The sequence below is a fragment of the Cucurbita pepo genome, chromosome LG10 (genome assembly GCF_002806865.2).
Source record: "Cucurbita pepo subsp. pepo cultivar mu-cu-16 chromosome LG10, ASM280686v2, whole genome shotgun sequence".
Taxonomy (NCBI): Eukaryota; Viridiplantae; Streptophyta; class Magnoliopsida; order Cucurbitales; family Cucurbitaceae; genus Cucurbita; species Cucurbita pepo.
This window is the reverse complement of record NC_036647.1, coordinates 1-18,721: the sequence shown is the minus strand read 5'-3', so window position 1 is coordinate 18,721 and position 18,721 is coordinate 1. Positions and strand designations below refer to the sequence as shown.

Here is an 18,721-nt window from a genome sequence, read left to right as displayed (position 1 = left end):
TTAACACTTACAATGTACTTGTGATGTAACACGAAATTAAGGAGCCTTTGGGCCAACATATTCCAATTGGCCTGATCCTTCAAAAGTAATAGAACATTGGCCAAACTGTACAACCACACACGACATGACACGGGATGGCACACAATAAGATTATATAGGTTGCAGAGAAAAAAAATGGAGACGATGTGTGTTAGTTATAAAAACCTACTTTCAAATCTACTTGCCAAATTAAAGTTTAATATTCTTATTCTATTTGATATGATACTTTAGCATTCAATATCATTCAATGGACTTAATTTAAGCTTTGCTAATGCCCGTTAAAAATTTGGATGTGTGTTGATTCAAAAATTTAAAAATTGAATATTGAATATTGTGAAGGAAGTTTGTGGAGGCATCCTTTCAATTATTTAAGTGATTTTGAAAAGTTTGTAATTTAATCTCTAAAATTTGAAGTATATATATATTTTTTTTCAAAAAAAAAAATTGGAAGTTAGAGTTGGGATAAAAATTATAAATGAAAGAAGCATATAAATTTGATGATAAAAGGGTAAGCTAAAAATGAAAGTTTAAGAAGTTTGAGTCATAATTGAAATAAATTATATAATTAATAGGTTTTTTTGATAATTTAAGGAGAAAAGTAATAATAAAAAAAGCCTTCCCTGACCTCCCGCCATGGACCCCAAGGTCTGGTTTTGGATTTCAATCTTAGTTATATTTGGACCGCACGCGCTCAACGGCTGAAAACCAACGTCTCCGTTTTGGTACATATTGTTCACAAAATGCAGGGCGGAGACATATTTAGGTCCACATTATTTGTTGTGGATGCTTAATTTAGGGTAGGTTGAGCGTGTGCCAGAGATTTCCATCTTACAAGCCTCAAAATGGCGTCCTCTCTTTTCGGTGCCATTCCCCTCATATCTTCCTTCCCCCACTTCCCCCCTTTCTGGATTGGTTTCTCATAATTCCGTCCCAACCAAAATGTCTTATTCCCTCTCCTTTAACGCCTTCCTTGTTCTTCATTCCATGGGGTTTTGATCCAACCAGCTCCCTCAAACATTGCTCATCCTCCGTCCCTCCCTTCCGCTGGGTGACCCATTCTTCATGGCTTCTTCGGAGGTCGAAATTTCTTCCTCCGCCTCACCCTTTGGCTGCGTTCTCAGAGACCATAACCGGCGGCGAGACCCCAATGTCACCGCCACCCATGTTGCTCGTTTTCGCAACAACCTCAAGACTTTGGTCATGGATCGCCTCAACGATTGCATCACAATCACCCCAAATCGAAATCAAAACCACAATCCCAACCCCGTCATTCCTAATTTTCGAGTCCCCAGAACCAACCATGATTCCGCTCCCAGGCGCTCCAATCCATGTCAAACTTTGTCTACCATTATTAATCACCCACAAAACAACAACAATAATAACAACCCACAAACACGAACCTCCCCTACTCCTCAAACGGGTACGGACAAGAACCATTCATCAAAGCTAGGAGCATCTTCTCTCGTGCAGATATGGGAGAAGAGGCTAAATTTTTCCTCCTCTAACGTCGGTTTGAATGCGAATGCGAATGCGAACGCGACCCCTTCGGTTTGTTCGGTCAAGCAAGAGACGGAGCAGGAGCAGGAGCAGGCATGCTCGTTGGAAGCAGGGGATTTTGGCGACGAGAGGTACGATGCAGGGCTCGGGAGCGAAGACGTGTTTGCAGATTGGCATTCGAGCAGAACAAGTACCAGTTCTCCACCCTCTTTCACGCAAAGCCAGATTTCAGATGCGAGAGAAAGGGAGAGGGTGCGCGTGGTGGATATCATTAGGAGATTGACATTGACGGCTGCAAAGCCTCCGCATTCATCTTGGGTCGAAGACAACGACCACTCCAATGAATCCTCCTCAAATCCCACTCTGATTCTGAGATACCAAGTAGAGCCCAAATGCCTTTCTCATATTTTATACTCTCCCCGAATCAGAGGACGTCAGGCCTTTGCCGATTTACTCTTGCAAATCGAGCGGGACAGGCAAAGAGAGCTCGAGACATTGGTAGAGCGTCGAGCCGTTTCAAAATTCCCCCAACGTGGCCGCATCCAGGTCCGTTTTCTCTCCATTCTTTTTGTTTTTACAATATTAATCATCTCTTCTCCATTTTTAATCACTTTCTTATCTAATCTAATCTCTACGGAGTGAATCAGTACTGTTCTACCTTACATCTTATTAAATTATCTAATCTCATAAGAATGGAAAAAAAAGAAAAAAGAAAAAAGAAAAGAAAGAAAGAAAGATGGATGCTTGTAAAATTTGACTATTGTTGGGAATGCGGGTTGTGAGATGCTGCAGTCGCTACTTCGGCTTAAGATTTTGCAACGTGGAATGGCATTGGAAGATGAGCAGAAGCGCCCAAAATTTGTAATAACGCCTCGAGCGAATCATAGAGCTTATACCATCAGCCATCTCAGGTATAATGAATTGTAATTCAATACATACGTTAGGATTTTGGCTTTATGTGGCATGCATCCTGCAGGGAGAGATTTAGTGGAGCTGGTGAGAATGGCGCAAGAAGCCCTATTGGAGAGATGCTGGACAATAATGATGATGATAAAAACCAGTTGGATACTGATCCTCATACTCATGCCACCAACACAAAAGATAATGACAATGATAATGATAAGGATAGCAATAACCAGAAAGTGGTTGGCATTAATCCAATTCCTGAACATTTCAATGAAGAGGAAATTGAAGAACCAGCACAAGAACCAGCACAAGAACCAGAACTAGAACAAGAACAAGAAGTTGATCCTCCAAGTTCAGAGGGCAGATGGCAAGATAGGCCTAATTTGAATTTGGATTCACAAGACTCTATCAATGGATGGGAAGCAGAAGATCACAGTGAGGCAGCAGAAGAGAGTTATGATGAAAACTACTTGGGAACCAGTTACGATTGGTTTGCTGATATTTCTCGGCCTCGAAGTTATTGGGAAGACCGCAGGAAATCTTGGTATCAGCAAATGCTCGACTCCAATTCTGCCAACGAAGAAATACGTCAACTTATTGAAAGGTGTACCGTTCCATTCCTTTACTCATTTGATGCATCATCTAGCTATGTGTTGAGTTGAAATTAAGATGGTATTGAATTGTGGATGGATGCAGGAAAACAGTATCGAATTTTCTATCGAGTGAGTTTCGTGAAAGAATGGACAAGTTGATGGTGTCTCGATTAGAGCGACAAACGCAGCAAGAAGAAGAATATGATGATGGAGCGGAAGAAGAAGAAGAAGAAGAAGATGAAGAAGATGAAGAAGAAGAACTGTGGTGTTTCTCAGAAGGACACACTCAACCAAAGAGTAGTGATAACGAAGAGGAAGAGGAAGAAGAAGAAGAAGAAGAAGAAGAAGAAGAAGATCGTGATGAAAGAAGCTTGATTAGCAGCGCTCAATATCAAGAAGCAAGCGATGATTTGGATCAATCTGCATCTCCTTTGCAATTTCCATCCCCGTCAATATTGAGCTCATGGAGCTACCAGCTGGATAACGAGATGGGTGAAGATTCCAACAGAGGCGCATCTACTTCCTCACCCCAACCTTTCCAACCTCAATTTTCCTCCAATACCCAACGCTCTTCCCCCGTCTCAACAACCCATCATCCATCCACTGTAAGAAGCTAGAGCGGTGTTCTTGAATGTGTGTGTATATATATTATATGCATAATATGACGTTACTTACTGTGGCAATTGTTGTAAAATTCAGGAAATGGAACTGATATACGATTTAAGAGGGCACATGGAGCAATTGTACCAGGAGATGTCGGAACTGAGAAAATCCATAAAATGTTGCATGGACATGCAGCTCATGTTGCAGCACTCGATCAAGCGGCGTGAAGTTGGAGGAGGAGGGAGGAAATCCAAGAAAGAGAAATCAAGAAAGCGCAAATGTTGTATTTGCTACGACATGCAGATTGACTCACTACTGTATAGGTAACTATATCTATCTATATGTATGTATGTATCTTAAAAGTGAAAGGAGTGTGAATAATGATGATATCATATACTACCTGTTAAGGATATTTAGTAATAAATTATACTTTCGCGTATATATTATATTTGATATTTTATTATAAGGCAAATATTAGATATTTTCCTTATTACCATAGGTATCTTTCCATTTATTGTTATTTCCATTTATTACTATTTCCATATCCTTATAATTTATTTGATTATAAATAAGATAACTTTCACACCATTTAGGTGTGGTGGATTAATCAAACATTCACATGGTATCAGAGCCATTTTGGTTTAGCAACCCGGATCCTTTCTTTTCAATGGCTTTTGAAATCTTCTACTGTTCTTCTCCACCACCCCTGCTGGCTTTGACGCCGCAGGAGCAGTCTTCATGGCTACCGCAGGCGGAGCCGATTAATTACTCTTCGGCTCCACCCTATTGACCTCCAAATCATCCTTCACCATACTCTGTACATACAACCTCACCTTTTCCAAACATAGTCTCTTTCATTTTCTTCTCAATTTTCCCTTTATCCTTCATCCTTCACAGAAACCCTAATCTTAGGATCTTCATCAGCATTTCTCTTCGGAAATATACAGAATCTCGATAAGCCTATCGACCTTTTGCAGAGATTCACCTTTGGAATCTAGGCGCCGCACTGGCATCTTCGCCAACCAAGTTGCCGCCGCCCTTCTCGCCAAAATTGGCTCCTTCGCCCCAATGTGGCGACTCTTCCGGCTGCCCTTCTTGCCAAAATTGGCTCCTTCGCCCAATGTGGCGACTCTTCCGGCTTCAACATGTCTTTATCCCTTGCTCTAGGTTTCCCCTTCTACTTCTTGGGGTTAGACATATTCTCACCAGAGCCAAGGCAGCATCGTCGCTGAGCGACAATCCCTCTTCATGGGTTAGACATATTCTCGCCGAAGCCAAGGCAGCATCGCCGCTAAGCAGCAATCCCTCTGCAATTTTTGATGGCCAAGAAAGTGTTTCTCTACGCCTCCTGTGAACCAGGTTGTTGACATCTTCACGAAAAGTGTTTCTCAACCACTTTGAATTTTTCAGATCCAAGCTTCACGTTTGTTCAAATCCGACGCTCAGCTTGCGGTGGGGTGTTAAGGATATTTAGTAATAAATTATACTTTCGCGTATATATTATATTTGATATTTTATTATAAGGCAAATATTAGATATTTTCCTTATTACCATAGGTATCTTTCCATTTATTGTTATTTCCATTTATTACTATTTCCATATCCTTATAATTTATTTGATTATAAATAAGATAACTTTCACACCATTTAGGTGTGGTGGATTAATCAAACATTCACACTACCTATTGTATTGGTGCAGATGTGGACACATGTGTAGCTGTATGAAATGTGCTAAGGAATTGCAATGGAGAGGGGGAAAGTGTCCAGTTTGCGGAGCTCCGATTGAGGACGTGGTGCGGGCCTCTTTTATGCCACATTCATAGGAAGGAATAGCAACGTCCGAAGCACGAGTTCTTGCTTCAGAGGACCGTCTTCATTCTTCTTCCTCCATCAACCCTACAAAAACCACCTTCTTTTACCTCTTATCATCTCTTTGGGCCTTCTTTTACCTTTCTTTTTCAACTTCTCAACTTTGAACTGCTGCATCATGTTTATCCAAACTGCACATAACATCTTAACTACACGTTTCACTGTAAATGATTTCTACTTTGTAACCACCCCCTTTTATGTTTTCTCTTTTTCTACATATATACGTATGTTTTTTGAAAGAGAATTCTTGTAATACCGCATCATTTCAGTGATTTTCTTTACTCCCATCCCCTCTTCTCTTATGGACACGACATTATTTAATAAATATTTTGGTTTTTAAAAATCAAGCTTATAACTTCTACTTCTATATTTAATTTAGTTTAATTTTATTATTCATATTTACATCAGTATGTCATACTACCTCGATACACCATTACCTGAATCTTAATATATATGTGTATATATGTTATATTTTATATATTAATAAAAGTAAATATTATTTTTATTTAACATCATTTTTTAAATTCTTAAAAACTAAAATACTAAATGTCAAACTTAATTTCATTCCATTGTTATTGAAAATGTCATTTAAGAATGATTTAATGATTTAATTTTAGTTTTAAAAAACTAAACTTGCATTTAATAGGTGGTATAGTTTAATATTAGAAGAGCATTTGGATAAATACAGCGTTTTGTTTCATAAAGAGGAATGGTTGTATTCACATTTGAAGGGGACTTTATTTTATGTCAAATTAATAGGGGTGTAAATTTTTATTACAAAAGAAGAGAGGGGTAGAAAACGCACCGACGACGCGAATCAATCCAAGGGAGGCATGCAGTGGGAAAATGAGAGAGAGGTTCCTCCCGTTACAGGTTTACAGCACAGGATTGGGTGTGGGGGCAGGGCCCAACCCCTATCACCCCGCCACCGAATCATTCTATTCCCATGTTTGCACTTCACGCCCTCCATCTACCGTCGTATTTTCTTGTAGGTCCTCCTTTTACCTTTCCTACTTCTCCTCTTTTTACTATTACTATTATTATTTATTATTCATATATTGTCTCATTACTTTACTGCACTCTGTGTGCAGCTCTACTCTGGAAGATGAACGTGATTAATGGGATTGGGCGGGATTAAGGTGGAGGTTAATGAAGGTGGAGATTAATGAAGGGTAGTAATAATGAGGTTGTGCGCTCTAATCTCGGCACTGAATTCCATTTCCGCCATTAGGGCTTTTGCCTTTACCTTTACCTTTACCTTTGCCTTTGCCTTTGCCTTTGCCTTTGCCTTTTCCAATAACACAACAATTCCAAGTCCAAGGTCCAACTCCTATTTGTATTTTACCTTTTTCCTTTTGGACATTCTCTCTCTCTCTCTCTCTCTCTCTCTCAATTTTTTGCTTTCCTTTTTACAGTTCACATATTCAATAATATCGCATCCAACCTTTCTCCACTCTCCCTCCCTCCTTTCACTCTTTGCTTCCCTAAATCCCAACTGGATTGTGGGGTGTGGATTCGCATCATCTCTCCGCTCCGCTCTGCTCTGCTCTGCTCCTTCCATCAGAGCAGACTCCCTTCTTTCTCTCTCTCCTACCATGGCGAAAGACCGAGAAAGGAGGATGTATGTCGGAGTTATTTTTAACTATGCTGCAGAGCTCAAGCTTTTTCTTTCCGCTCTCCTCCTCCTCTGTGCTCTCGCTACTATCCTCCAGTTCCTTCCTTCTCGTTTCACCCTCTCCATCTCCGATCTCCGCTCCTGCTCCGCCACCCAAGATTCCCTTTCTTCTTCTTCTTCTTCTTCTTCTTCTCTATCGGCAACACTCCATTCTTCCATACCCCCTCCCAGCCCCCACCCCTCCACCTCCCTCCCCACAGATCAGCTTCTTCCCAATGGCATTCTCAGGCGCGTTTTTCGTCCTTACGGTGCCGCCGCGTATAACTTCATCACCATGGGTGCTTACAGAGGCGGCGTCGACAATTTCGCCATCGTCGGTTTAGCCTCCAAGCCTCTTCACGTCTTTGGACATCCCACATACCAATGCCAGTGGATTCCTCTCCTCCACCCCTCCAACCCCATCAACGCCTCCGCCTTCAAGATCCTTCCCGATTGGGGCTATGGTCGTGTTTACACCGTCGTCGTCGTCAATTGTACTTTCCCTCACCCTGTTAATGCTGACAACCAGGGTGGAAAATTGCTCCTTTATGCCTCCACTTCCGGCGGCGGAGACCGCAACTTCAACCTCACCGACACCATTGAGGTGTTGACAGAAAGTCCCGGAGGAATGAACGCTTCCCTTTTCACATCCAGCCCCAAATACGACTATCTCTACTGTGGGTCGTCTCTGTATGGGAACTTGAGCCCCCAGAGGGTGAGAGAGTGGCTGGCCTACCATGTCAGGCTGTTCGGGGTCAGATCCCACTTCGTAATACACGATGCAGGTGGGGTTCACGAGGAAGTGCTCCAGGTTTTGAAGCCATGGATGGAATTGGGTTATGTGACGTTGCAGGACATCAGGGAGGAGGAGAGGTTCGATGGATACTACCACAACCAATTCATGGTGGTGAATGATTGTTTGCATCGCTACAAGTTTATGGCCAAGTGGATGTTCTTCTTCGACATTGACGAGTTCATCTACGTGCCGCCCAAAAGCACCATAAAATCAGTTCTAGATTCGCTTTCAGACTACGCTCAGTTTACAATTGAGCAAATGCCCATGAATAGCAAGACGTGTCTCAGAGAAGATGCGGGGAGAACCTACAGGTACGGATTATTATACGATGATTATACGATGATGTAATGTGAATTCTGTGCATAAGACACCAAAAGAGTGCGTGATTAGGGGGATGCAAAAAGAGTGCGTGATTAGGGGGACGATAGTTTTTTGATGCTGATATTAGTTTAGTTTGGGGAAATTGCGTTGATTGCATATAGAGAATGGTAACATGTTTAGATAACGATAGTAGTGGATTAAGTTGGCATTGTAGAATATGTATGAAGATAATGAATGAATGAATGGATATGGTTGGCTTGGTTGCAGGAAATGGGGGTTTGAAAAGCTTGTATACAAGGACGTGAAAAGGGGAATAAGGAGGGACCGAAAGTACGCAGTACAGCCGCGGAGGGTGTTTGCGACGGGGGTGCACATGTCGGAGAATGTAGCTGGGAAGACCACACACAAGACGGAGGGCAAAATCAAATACTTCCACTACCATGGCACCATTGCCCACCGAAGGGAGCCCTGCCGCTCCCTTTCCAATCTAACCCAACTCACTCTCGACGACACCCCCTTTCTTCTGGATACCACCATGCGTCTCGTCGCTCCTGCCGTCAAGAGGTTCGAGCTCAAAATGATCGGTTCCAGGTTACAGGCCACGCGCCAGTGATGAACCACAACCATTCATTCTCATTTCTCCTAATTTCCGCTCTGCTTCCTTTCTCTTCGTCAGTGATCAACCGGTTCCAGGTTCCAGGTTGCAGGTTGGAGCTCGAAATGATCGGTTCCAGGTTACAGCTCACTCCGACTGTATATTATATAAAAATTCATATATAATTTGGGGGCACCAGTAGAAGAGGGGGGGATTGGGTTTATTCTTATTTGTTACCCACTTGTTGTAATTATTTTTCTACACTTTTTTGTGTGCTTATATTACATTTTTACATCACAAATAAAACACAGTTTATTATTATTATATATAACAGGCTGATGTGGAGGTGGTCGTGTCGGCAAGGAAATTTTGGGCATAGAATTCAATTATTTTTAGATGGGATTTGTTTAATCATGGATTTAATTTTAGTTATAGAAAGTAGGGAAAGTTGTGGGTCCGAATAATTACATTGTTTCTACAACAACTAGAATGGGTTAATAAATAATAATAATTGAGCAAACAAAGGCAGAGTTTTGGTATGCTATGTCACTTTCACAAGCAAAAATGGGTGTACCTCACTTACTCACACTCGCATGTGATCTGGAATATTCCTTTTTTCTTTTTTAAAAAATAATAATAATAATAATTTATGAATGTCTTTTCTACTCGATCTGTAATCGGGTCCGAATTCAAGGAATCCCAGGTTAAGCTTTCTTTTCTGGTTTCTTATAATCATTCTTTCTATTTCCCACCAAAATTCCCATTTCAAGTATTTAATACGTGTTTCAATTAAATGTTTTATTTAATATCTTGAATTTGTATGAAAATGTTATTTAGTGATTTAACATCAGCAAAAGAGAATATCAAGAACAACAATAATAAAACATTACTGCGTGGACTGGAAGAGTAAGACAATTGAATTATTGGTGTAGCGTCCTTTTGTGTAACAAACTTTGATTTGAACATTTGAAAAAGAAATGAAATTGAATAGTGTGTGCGATGAAAAAATCAATGGGCCTCCAAAAGAGCATTGAACTCTTCTCTGGCTCTGCGCAAGCGTGGGGTAATGACGCAGGGAGATGCAGCTCCCGATTCCTCCGCCAATTTTGCTTTGGTCCACACAGGAAGATGATGAACTCCCACCCCATCTCTATCGAATACAAACGCGGTCTGTGCTGGTGATTGTGTTCGTGCACCCACGCTGTTCCTTATCAATTCCATTGGCAGGTCAAAATAAAGGCTCCCCATCCCTGACATCGATTCCCCATCTTCATGAGCCACCATGCCCGACGAAGCCCACGAGCCACATTCGAATTTTTCCAAAGAAACTCGACTGTGACTTATGGAAATGGATATACACCCACCTCCCTCCTCACCTTCCTCTACCTCTTCCTTTCTCTCTTCCTTCCCTTTCCCAACCTTAAACCCCAACCCTCCCAGCACTGGTAGCAACAAGCACAGTGCCCCACATCTGAAACGCCTCGCTTTCCCCTCCTCTGTTTTGTGCTTATGCCCTTTCTCCCATATCATTACTCTATTCTCAATAAGACCATGCGGCAGTGCCCTACCCCTTCCTTCACCACAGGATTTGCTCCGATTCAGCCCCCGCCCCCCATCATGGACTTTCTTTTTTGCTGCCGCACCACTGCCCAACGGAGGGGATGAATAAGCCGAGTTGGGGGCACTGTAGCTTTCCAACTTGAATTGCGTTGACACCTCAATAACCACATCCTCAACGAGTTCGTACCTTCTGCCAGTGGTGCCAACAGATAAAGGTTCTAATTTATCAGCAATGGCAGGCATACTGCAGTTTGATTGAAATTGTTGTCTTGGAATGGAATGGAAGGCCTTTAAACTTCAACCAACAACAAGACAACACATGGACGTGGTGGGCAGTCTGTTTAGTAATGATTTGCATGTTCTTCGCCTTCCTTTTTCTAATTCCCACCACGTTGACTTGGATATAACATGCAAGCAGCAAGGAAATATGACGGTTTTTGTTTTAATATTTAACGGTTGAGGTATTAAAAAAAAAAAAAAAATGCATCGAAGCATTTCGTGGAAAGTATGAGGACTTATACCACTCACTCTGCCCACTATGCAATGCAACAAATGAGGTATTAGTCGCACTCTTTATCAGGTAATTTTATTCCGTGATCAAGCGCCATAACGGCAAGAGAGAAACTTAAAAGACGTGGTTCAGCATTTAATAATTCCCATCTTATAAATTCATCAATAACTCATTCTGGCCCTTACTTGGAATTGAATGCATAACAAACTCTCGTAGTCGCGAAGGGTCAGAAACAACCACCACAGTCGGCAATCATCAGCCACGTCTATTGCCACATAGTAGAAGCACTATTGAAGAGAATTGTAGAACAGGATAAGAACTACTGAGATGCCAATTATCACTGGAAACGCTGTCACTATGTACAGTGCTCCATATCCCTGCATCAAATCAATTTTAGATTCCTCATCAGCAATGGTGTAATATCATTCAAAATTTTCTTTTCACGATTTTGACTCTCAGTTACCATTAACAAAATTCCAGTACACTCCTAACCGCATTGAAGTGACAAATCCATAATATCTGGAGTGAATTATCAAAATAAATAAGTTGGACTAAAAGTAGTGTATCTGATGATGGGCAAAGAAAACAAACCACGGCTGCAGGCACTTCTGGGTCCTCACTCAAGTCGGCATCTTCAAGCTCAGCTGCAGTATCCCAATCAATGTTGAGTCTCTTTGCAGCCTCTCGAGGATTCACGCCCGTGTCTGTGACATTTGCATATAAAGATTTACTGCGTTTCTTCTTAGGTGCCTCAACCTACACGTACGAGTAACATAATCAACGAGGATAGAAGAAAAATGTCAAGAAAATCTAAAGTGGAGCCAAAACCATGCGAAACGGCCCTTATCAGATGATAATATAAACAGCAGAAATAAAAATCCCCACGACTTGTTTGAACCAGAAATTTGTTTCCATATTTGGGAAGTGGACAAGAAGACACCATTTCTCATAATTACATTAGACAATAGTTAATACTTTGCTTAAGTTGTTATTCAATCCATGGGGTTAATGAAAGCTCAGGCATTCATGGCTAAGCATGTATGCACAATCATGCATATAAGACAAAAGTATTTATTTTAGAAAAATGAGGGTCGAACCCAATAATTAGAAGTATGTATATTTATTTTAAAAAAATGATTTAGGTATTTTAGGTATAAACATACTCAGATATCAGATATTTTAGGAAAATGATTAAGATATAGGAATAATTTGTCTAGCCTCTACTATAAATACTCCACCATACAAGGTTTTTGTCCCAAGAAATCCAAAGCACACAGTGTGAGTGTTCACCAAAAAGAATTTGTTCAACAATCTGGTATCAGAGTGAGTGTAGGTTATATGTTTGGAATTCTTAGTATGCTCTATGGTTGCAACTCTGTTTAATCTTCCATCAAAGATATTTCTTGAGATTCTTAGTGAGTGAGTTTCTTTGTGTCTTGAGTAATTCGTGACTATGCAAGTTTTGTGTCGAAAGAACTTATTTGGTATTATTGAGGTATAGCCAACATGGGGTGATTTTTACATCGTTGGAGGAATCAAGAAACTTAACAACAACTACAACACGTGGGCAACATGCATGATGACTTATTTAAAAAACAAGACCTTTGTGAGGTCGTTAGCGGGAGTGAAACTACGCTGCAAGAGGATGATTTTAATTGTGCCTTGCGCAAATGAAGAATCAAAGCAGACAGAGTAATGTTTGCCTTGAAAACCACTATTGGAGAAGAGATATTAGAACACATTTGGGATGACAAGACAACGAAAGAAGTATAGGACATGTTCGTGATATTTTTCTCAAAGAAGAGCGATACGAGACTACAACTTCTGGAGAACGAGCTCTTATCAATTTTACAACGTGACTTGACGATTTCTCAGTACTTCCACAGGGTCAAGTCGAGTTGCCAGGAGATTACTTAACTAGACCCAAAGTCCGTCATTGGAGAAGCTCGAATGAAGAGTATCATTATCCACAGATTGTGCCTAGAATATAGAAGTTTCATTATTGCTATACAAAGATAGTTTGCTCAACCATCACTCCTAGAGTTTAAAAATTTGCTAGCGAGCCAAGAAGTCATGGCTAAACAAATGGGAGACATCACATAAGGTGAAGAATAAGCACTCTACACAAGTGAAAGTCGGAGTAACAATAAATCGTCTACCAAACATGGATACAAAAATGGTGACAAAGAAAGAAGCCATCAAGGAACTGCGCAACCGAGGAGAGCTTAAAAGAACGATAACAAGAACTTTCAAGGGAAGAGATTTGAAGGCATTTGTTACAATTGCACGGAGAAGGGCCACATGTCTAGGGATTATTGGTGCAAGTGACACTAATGTTGGTGAACAAGAAGTGACTCAATCAAGTGAACTCGGTGAGAAATAAATGACACATCAACAACTTAGACGGTAAAAAAAGAATCCAAAAGCTAAATCAAGAGTATGTCAATACTTCTATTATAGGACAAAATTAAGAAGCTAGAGACATATGAAGAAGCATCACAGAATATGGCTTGGCAGCAGACAATGGAGTAAGAAATTATAGCCTTTAGCAAAATCAAATTTGGGAACTAGTGCCAAGACGAGGAGATATCAAACTCATCTCTTACAAGTGTCTGTCAGATGGATCAATCGAGAGATACAAGACTCAACATGTAGCTCGAGAGTTTTCTCAACGATATGGATTAGACTATGATGAGACATTTAGTCCAGTGGCAAAAATCACTATCGTACAGCTTCCTCCCGCACTTATGGTAAATAAAGATTGAAAATTATGGGAGATTAACGTGAAGAATGTTTTCTTACCTGGAGAGTTGGACTGGGAGATCTACATGAACCAACCAAATGGATTTGAAAATGGAGTTGGAGTCATTGGTCAGTACATGCAAAGTCCAAAGAAGCGTCATTTGGATGCGGCTCGACAGATCTCGAGATATGTCAAAGGTAGAATCAATTATGATCTTCTGTACAAAAGAAGCAAAGACTGCAAGCTAGCTAGATACAGTGATGCTAACTATGCAGGATATCATGATACTCAAAGATCAAGCACCGGGTATGTGTTCAAGCTCGGTTTGAGAACAATTTCTTGGTGTAGCAAAAGACAACCAATAGTATCATTGTCGACTACAAAAGCGGAGTGCAAAGCAGTGGTTGGAGCAGCTCAAGAAAATACATGGCTGAAACTCTTAACGGAGGATTTGTATTAGAAAATTGACTCTCTTATACCACTTCATTGCGACATCCAATTTGTGGTTCGCTCAGCAGAGCATTTAAGATTTTATGCCAGAACAAAGCATGTGGAGGTGCATTACCATTTTATTATTGTGGAGGTGCATTACCATTTTATTAGAGAGAACGTCAAAGAAGGATACAGATGACCAAGTGACAAACTTGTTTACAAGAGAGCTAAATACTGACAAATGTGAGGGTTTTCGCTATCAGCTCAACATGGCAACAAACGAGGACTAATGCAAAGGGAACCGCAAATATTATCACTAGCCAAATAGGAATAAAACATTATCACTAGCCTAATGCAAAGGGTTGGTTTAGCTGAATATTATCACTAGCCCAATAGGGCCAAGCCCAATAATTGAGAGCCCATTAAAAAAATGATTGAGGTATTCTAGGAATAAAAATATCTAGATATTTTAAAAAAATGATTAAGGTATTATAAGAATAAAGATAACTAACTAATTTAGGAAAAAAGATTTAGATATTTGAATAATAAATTGTCTAGCCTTTACTATTAATAATCATCCACCCTACCATCCATTCCATCCCAATCAATCCCAGGAAAAGCACACATAGTTAGTTATTCATCCTTTCCATCCCAATCAATCCCAGGAAAAGCACACATAGTTAGTTATTCATCCTTTCCATCCCAATCAATCCCAGGAAAAGCACACATAGTTAGTTATTCATCCTTTCCATCCCAATCAATCCCAGGAAAAGCACACATAGTTAGTTATTCATCCTTTCCATCCCAATCAATCCCAGGAAAAGCACACATAGTTAGTTATTCATCCTTTCCATCCCAATCAATCCCAGGAAAAGCACACATAGTTAGTTATTCATCCTTTCCATCCCAATCAATCCCAGGAAAAGCACACATAGTTAGTTATTCATCCTTTCCATCCCAATCAATCCCAGGAAAAGCACACATAGTTAGTTATTCATCCTTTCCATCCCAATCAATCCCAGGAAAAGCACACATAGTTAGTTATTCCTCACGTATAGTTAGCTATTCCTCACGTATTTATCTGGGATTAAGCTATTCCTCACGTATTTCTCTGAGAAATCCCGCCCTTATTTCTAAATGAAAACTTGGTGATAATTGGAATTGTTTGAAGTGTCATGGAGAAATTTTTTGAATCACAATCAAAATATCACTAGAAAAGTAGTATTAAAACGGCCTCGGAGAATTACTTTTTCTGTTATTGCCCATTATCCATCGACATCTCCTCGTCAATCCAATAGCCATGATCTCCATTGATCATACTAAGGTTCTCTCTCTTCATCGAGCTATTCACAGACAGGGCTATTACTGTAGACCAAATGATGATTGGTATTGGCCATACAACAGCAAACTACAGTATTTAGAGCCAAAACAATAGTAAATAGTCAGAAGACCCATCAGCCTCTGCATTCTAGAATAAAGACGATTTAGCGCCATCACATTTAATCACCAAAACAATTTGTAATTAGCGTTTTACTCTCAGCAGGATAGCATTATTATGTGAGAAGTTGAAGTCCAACCAAATATAGCCTCAAGTCTAATTTTAAAAAAGTTTTACTATATGAGGCCAAGCACGAAGTTTCAAAATTTTCAAAACTCGAACGACAAATAACAGGTAATACCTCCAAATTGGGCCAATTGGTCATCTCTTCAGCAAGCATTTGGAGAGCTGCTCTATTTTTCGGGAACTTTCCTTCATTGACCTAGTATAATAACAAATGAAAGTGAATACTAACAATACAAAATAATACTAAACTTCACGACAGAGGCTACTACTACGATTCTCTTTCTGCTCTACCACATCTCCTTTTTCCTGTGTCTATGTTAGTTATATTACTTAGCTACATCAAAGCTAACATCCGCATGATTGGAGGGCAACATGTTAGAAACCATGACCTCCACAATGGTATGATATTGTCCACTTTGAGCATAAGCTTCGTAGCTTTGCTTTTGGTTTCTCCAAAAGGCCTCATACCAATGGACATGTATTCCTTACTTATAAACACATGATCATCCCTTCATCCCGTTAAATAGCTAATGTGGGACTCCCTCCCAACAATCTTCAACACAACATGGAGGGCAACACAACAAAGGTATACATGTCACATGTACGGCAATAAGACTCACATTATTTTTTTTTATAAATGCAGTTTGAACTTTGTAAGATAAAGAAATGTCAATAGACAGTAGGCACATCAATTGTAAGAAATTTAATTTCATCTATACTTTATCAGAAGAAGCTATCTACATTCGTTAAATTCATCAAATACTTTTAAGAATCCGCTCCCTCGTTTTTCCAATCTTCTCTAGCTACATATAATTGCCTGATTTCAGATCAAGATTGTAAACATCACACGTGAATATATGCCTTGAAATTGTGAACCTCATCATCAAATATTAAAATTTGAGAACCTAAAATTTCTCACTTCTTCAAGAGTGATAGCTAAATCATCCCTTGTTGGGGCATCCTCGTCGTCAATTCCAAGTAATCTCCTGCGTTCAACTTCCCGGGGGTCTTCAATCATCACGGTAAGTTTAACCTACTAAATTCAAGAATACGAAATGAAAGAGAGGAATAAGGTGAATAATCTAAAATAGTAACAAAAAGAAAGCATAGAGTATAAAGAAAATAATGCAGAATAAACTATAGTAATCGAGAATTGTATAAAACACAAACTGGTGTGTCACCTCATTGAAGAGCATGTCTCTATTTTTCTTGAGAAGTTCCAAGACCTGGAGGAGGCAGCCAAGAAAAGCTTGTTAAAGAATTAGAAGCGAGAAGAAAGAAGGGATGCTTTAGAAGAAAGAGACAGCAGACCCTTTGAATCTGACGAATGTATTCTAGGTCTTGGGCGTCTGGCTGTTCATCTTCGGTAGACGATGATTGACTCAATTGGGTATTTTCCTTGCCAACGCAGCCCACAACCCGTCGATTGCGGCTACTTGAAACAGGAAGATGGTGGCGAGACGCATAATTGGGATGGGGAAGATGGCGGAAACAACGAGAAGCTTTGTAATTGTGCTTGATAGACGAAGGAGAAGGGGACAGGGGGAAGTGATGGAGTTGAAGAGCCATGACTTCCATTATTATCTGCAGATTATAGAGATTGAACAACAGACTGTAGTAATATCTGGTAACAGGTCTTCGCGTTCACTTGGCATTTTAGGGGAAATTGTGCTGAAAAAGGAAAAAAAAAAAAAAAACAATAATAAAATAACATGTTTGTTAGACCGTGGTTTTTTTAACGTTGAAGAGGTGAAATTACTTTTTCTTGGATTACAATTCCGTCCTTTCCTTCTCTATCTTCTCCTATTGAGCACCCAAGACAATCGGATTGAACAGTGGAATAGATGCCTTTTAGCATGTGGTTCTAAAAAAAGTTACCCAAAAATAAAATTAAATTAAAAAAAAAAAATCTTAGCTTANAAAATAAAATTAAATTAAAAAAAGAAATAAAAAGCATTCGACCCATTTGGGGAAAAATAAAAAAAAGTAGCAAAGATAATGANGTATGGAGAGATATGAATTGAATGTTAAACTATGTTCATACCCCGACGAGAGTGACTAGATATTGAAGGAAATTATTATATGGCTTAGGACATTATGGACAAAGAAACATTTGTTGGTTGTCATCACCCTCATTAAGTTGCTTGAATAATTGTCGATAAATTTCTACATAACACATAGACAAGATACTTTTAGACCAACTTCTTTGCCCTCCACCTAAGCTGCGCATGAAAGGCTCAAAGTCTATCCCAAGGAATAGTGAAGCTTCATAGGGTCTGCGGGTACTTCGCATCTTCACAGACATGCCTATTTTACCGCGCCTCTCTCTTAGACAGTGCCCAGATCGTTACGCCTTTCATGCGGGTCAGAACTTACCCGACAAAGAATTTTGCTACCTTAGGACAATTATAGTTATGCCCACAGTTCACCGGGAATTCAGTCGCCTGCTCCCCTGTCATCAAGTCACCAAATTCCTTAACCATCCGACATTAGGTAGGCATCAACACACATATATGGTGTTACAACTTTGCAGAGACCTGAGTTTTTGTTAAATAGTCGTCCAGGCCTAGTCACTCTGTTAAAAAAAAAAAAATTGCATAGTACAGAGATATTTTACATATACCTACATATTTTTTTCTTAGAATTCGTAGAATTCGACAGAAGCATGTACGAAGACTTGTATTTATTAATATAATAAATTAAGGTTTAGGGTTTAGGGTTTAGGGTCTTTGTATAGGGGTTTTAGGGTTTATGGTTTTTAGGGTTTTCGGATTTTAGGGTTTCGAGGTTTAGGGGTTTTAGGGTTTCCGGATTTTAGGGTTTCGGGGTTTAGGGGTTTAGGGGTTTGGGGTTTGGGGTTTTAGGAGTTTTCAGGTTTCGGGTAAGGGGTTTAGGGTTTTTGGATTTTAGGGTTTCGAGGTTTAGGGGTTTTAGGGTTTTCGGATTTTAGGGTTTCGGGGTTTAGGGGTTTTAGGGTTTCCGGATTTTAGGGTTTCCGGGTTTAGGGGTTTTAGGGTTTCCGGATTTTAGGGTTTAGGG

General features: G+C 39.9%; 4 protein-coding genes and 1 long non-coding RNA gene across 6 annotated transcripts; 2 read left to right on the top strand and 3 right to left on the bottom strand.

Moving 5' to 3' along the window:
- The first annotated feature begins 676 nt into the window (after window positions 1–676).
- LOC111804279 (probable serine/threonine-protein kinase DDB_G0286465) lies at window positions 677–5,791 on the top strand. The gene is made up of 6 exons (XM_023689027.1): window positions 677–2,082; window positions 2,329–2,447; window positions 2,513–3,046; window positions 3,139–3,640; window positions 3,735–3,961; window positions 5,337–5,791. The coding sequence occupies exons 1-6, from the start codon at window positions 1,102–1,104 to the stop codon at window positions 5,458–5,460; spliced, it is 2,487 nt and encodes an 828-aa protein (XP_023544795.1). The 5' UTR covers window positions 677–1,101; the 3' UTR covers window positions 5,461–5,791.
- Window positions 3,903–5,445, bottom strand: LOC111804286. Its single transcript, XR_002816503.1, has 2 exons — window positions 5,320–5,445; window positions 3,903–4,038 (listed from the first exon to the last, which is right to left on the bottom strand). It is a non-coding gene; the product is annotated as an uncharacterized LOC111804286 (long non-coding RNA).
- Window positions 5,792–6,344: 553 nt separating the features above from the next.
- Window positions 6,345–9,193, top strand: LOC111803971 (galactan beta-1,4-galactosyltransferase GALS3). The gene is made up of 2 exons (XM_023688599.1): window positions 6,345–8,267; window positions 8,545–9,193. The coding sequence occupies exons 1-2, from the start codon at window positions 6,688–6,690 to the stop codon at window positions 8,888–8,890; spliced, it is 1,926 nt and encodes a 641-aa protein (XP_023544367.1). The 5' UTR covers window positions 6,345–6,687; the 3' UTR covers window positions 8,891–9,193.
- A 687-nt stretch (window positions 9,194–9,880) lies between these two features.
- On the bottom strand, window positions 9,881–10,675 carry LOC111803119. The gene has a single exon (XM_023687396.1). It carries the CDS (start codon window positions 10,673–10,675, stop codon window positions 9,881–9,883), a length of 795 nt encoding a protein of 264 aa, XP_023543164.1.
- Window positions 10,676–11,052: 377 nt separating this feature from the next.
- LOC111804232 (ycf3-interacting protein 1, chloroplastic) lies at window positions 11,053–17,374 on the bottom strand. 2 transcript variants are annotated; one of them, XM_023688964.1, is made up of 6 exons: window positions 16,994–17,373; window positions 16,864–16,908; window positions 16,602–16,715; window positions 15,798–15,878; window positions 11,535–11,699; window positions 11,053–11,320 (listed from the first exon to the last, which is right to left on the bottom strand). In XM_023688964.1, the coding sequence occupies exons 1-6, from the start codon at window positions 17,258–17,260 to the stop codon at window positions 11,231–11,233; spliced, it is 762 nt and encodes a 253-aa protein (XP_023544732.1). In that variant the 5' UTR covers window positions 17,261–17,373; the 3' UTR covers window positions 11,053–11,230. The 2 variants fall into 2 exon arrangements, with proteins under 2 accessions (XP_023544732.1, XP_023544733.1); XM_023688965.1 differs by lacking the exons at window positions 11,053–11,320; window positions 11,535–11,699 and adding an exon at window positions 14,585–15,526 and having other exon boundaries at window positions 16,994–17,374.
- Between the last annotated feature and the right edge of the window lie 1,347 nt (window positions 17,375–18,721).

Excerpts from the sequence above, each read along its gene's own strand:
- LOC111804279 (XM_023689027.1), top strand. The coding sequence starts at position 1,102 with ATGGCTTCTTCGGAGGTCGAAATTTCTTCCTCCGCCTCACCCTTTGGC. Across the intron at positions 2,083-2,328 it reads CCCAACGTGGCCGCATCCAG|TCGCTACTTCGGCTTAAGAT; the intron begins GTCCGTTTTCTC and ends GAGATGCTGCAG. Across the intron at positions 3,047-3,138 it reads ATACGTCAACTTATTGAAAG|GAAAACAGTATCGAATTTTC; the intron begins GTGTACCGTTCC and ends GGATGGATGCAG.
- LOC111803971 (XM_023688599.1), top strand. The coding sequence starts at position 6,688 with ATGAGGTTGTGCGCTCTAATCTCGGCACTGAATTCCATTTCCGCCATT. Across the intron at positions 8,268-8,544 it reads GATGCGGGGAGAACCTACAG|GAAATGGGGGTTTGAAAAGC; the intron begins GTACGGATTATT and ends GCTTGGTTGCAG.
- LOC111803119 (XM_023687396.1), bottom strand. The coding sequence starts at position 10,675 with ATGCCTGCCATTGCTGATAAATTAGAACCTTTATCTGTTGGCACCACT.
- LOC111804232 (XM_023688964.1), bottom strand. The coding sequence starts at position 17,260 with ATGGAAGTCATGGCTCTTCAACTCCATCACTTCCCCCTGTCCCCTTCT. Across the intron at positions 15,879-16,601 it reads TAGCTATCACTCTTGAAGAA|GTCAATGAAGGAAAGTTCCC; the intron begins GTGAGAAATTTT and ends TTATTATACTAG. Across the intron at positions 11,700-15,797 it reads CCAATTGGCCCAATTTGGAG|GTTGAGGCACCTAAGAAGAA; the intron begins GTATTACCTGTT and ends TCGTACGTGTAG.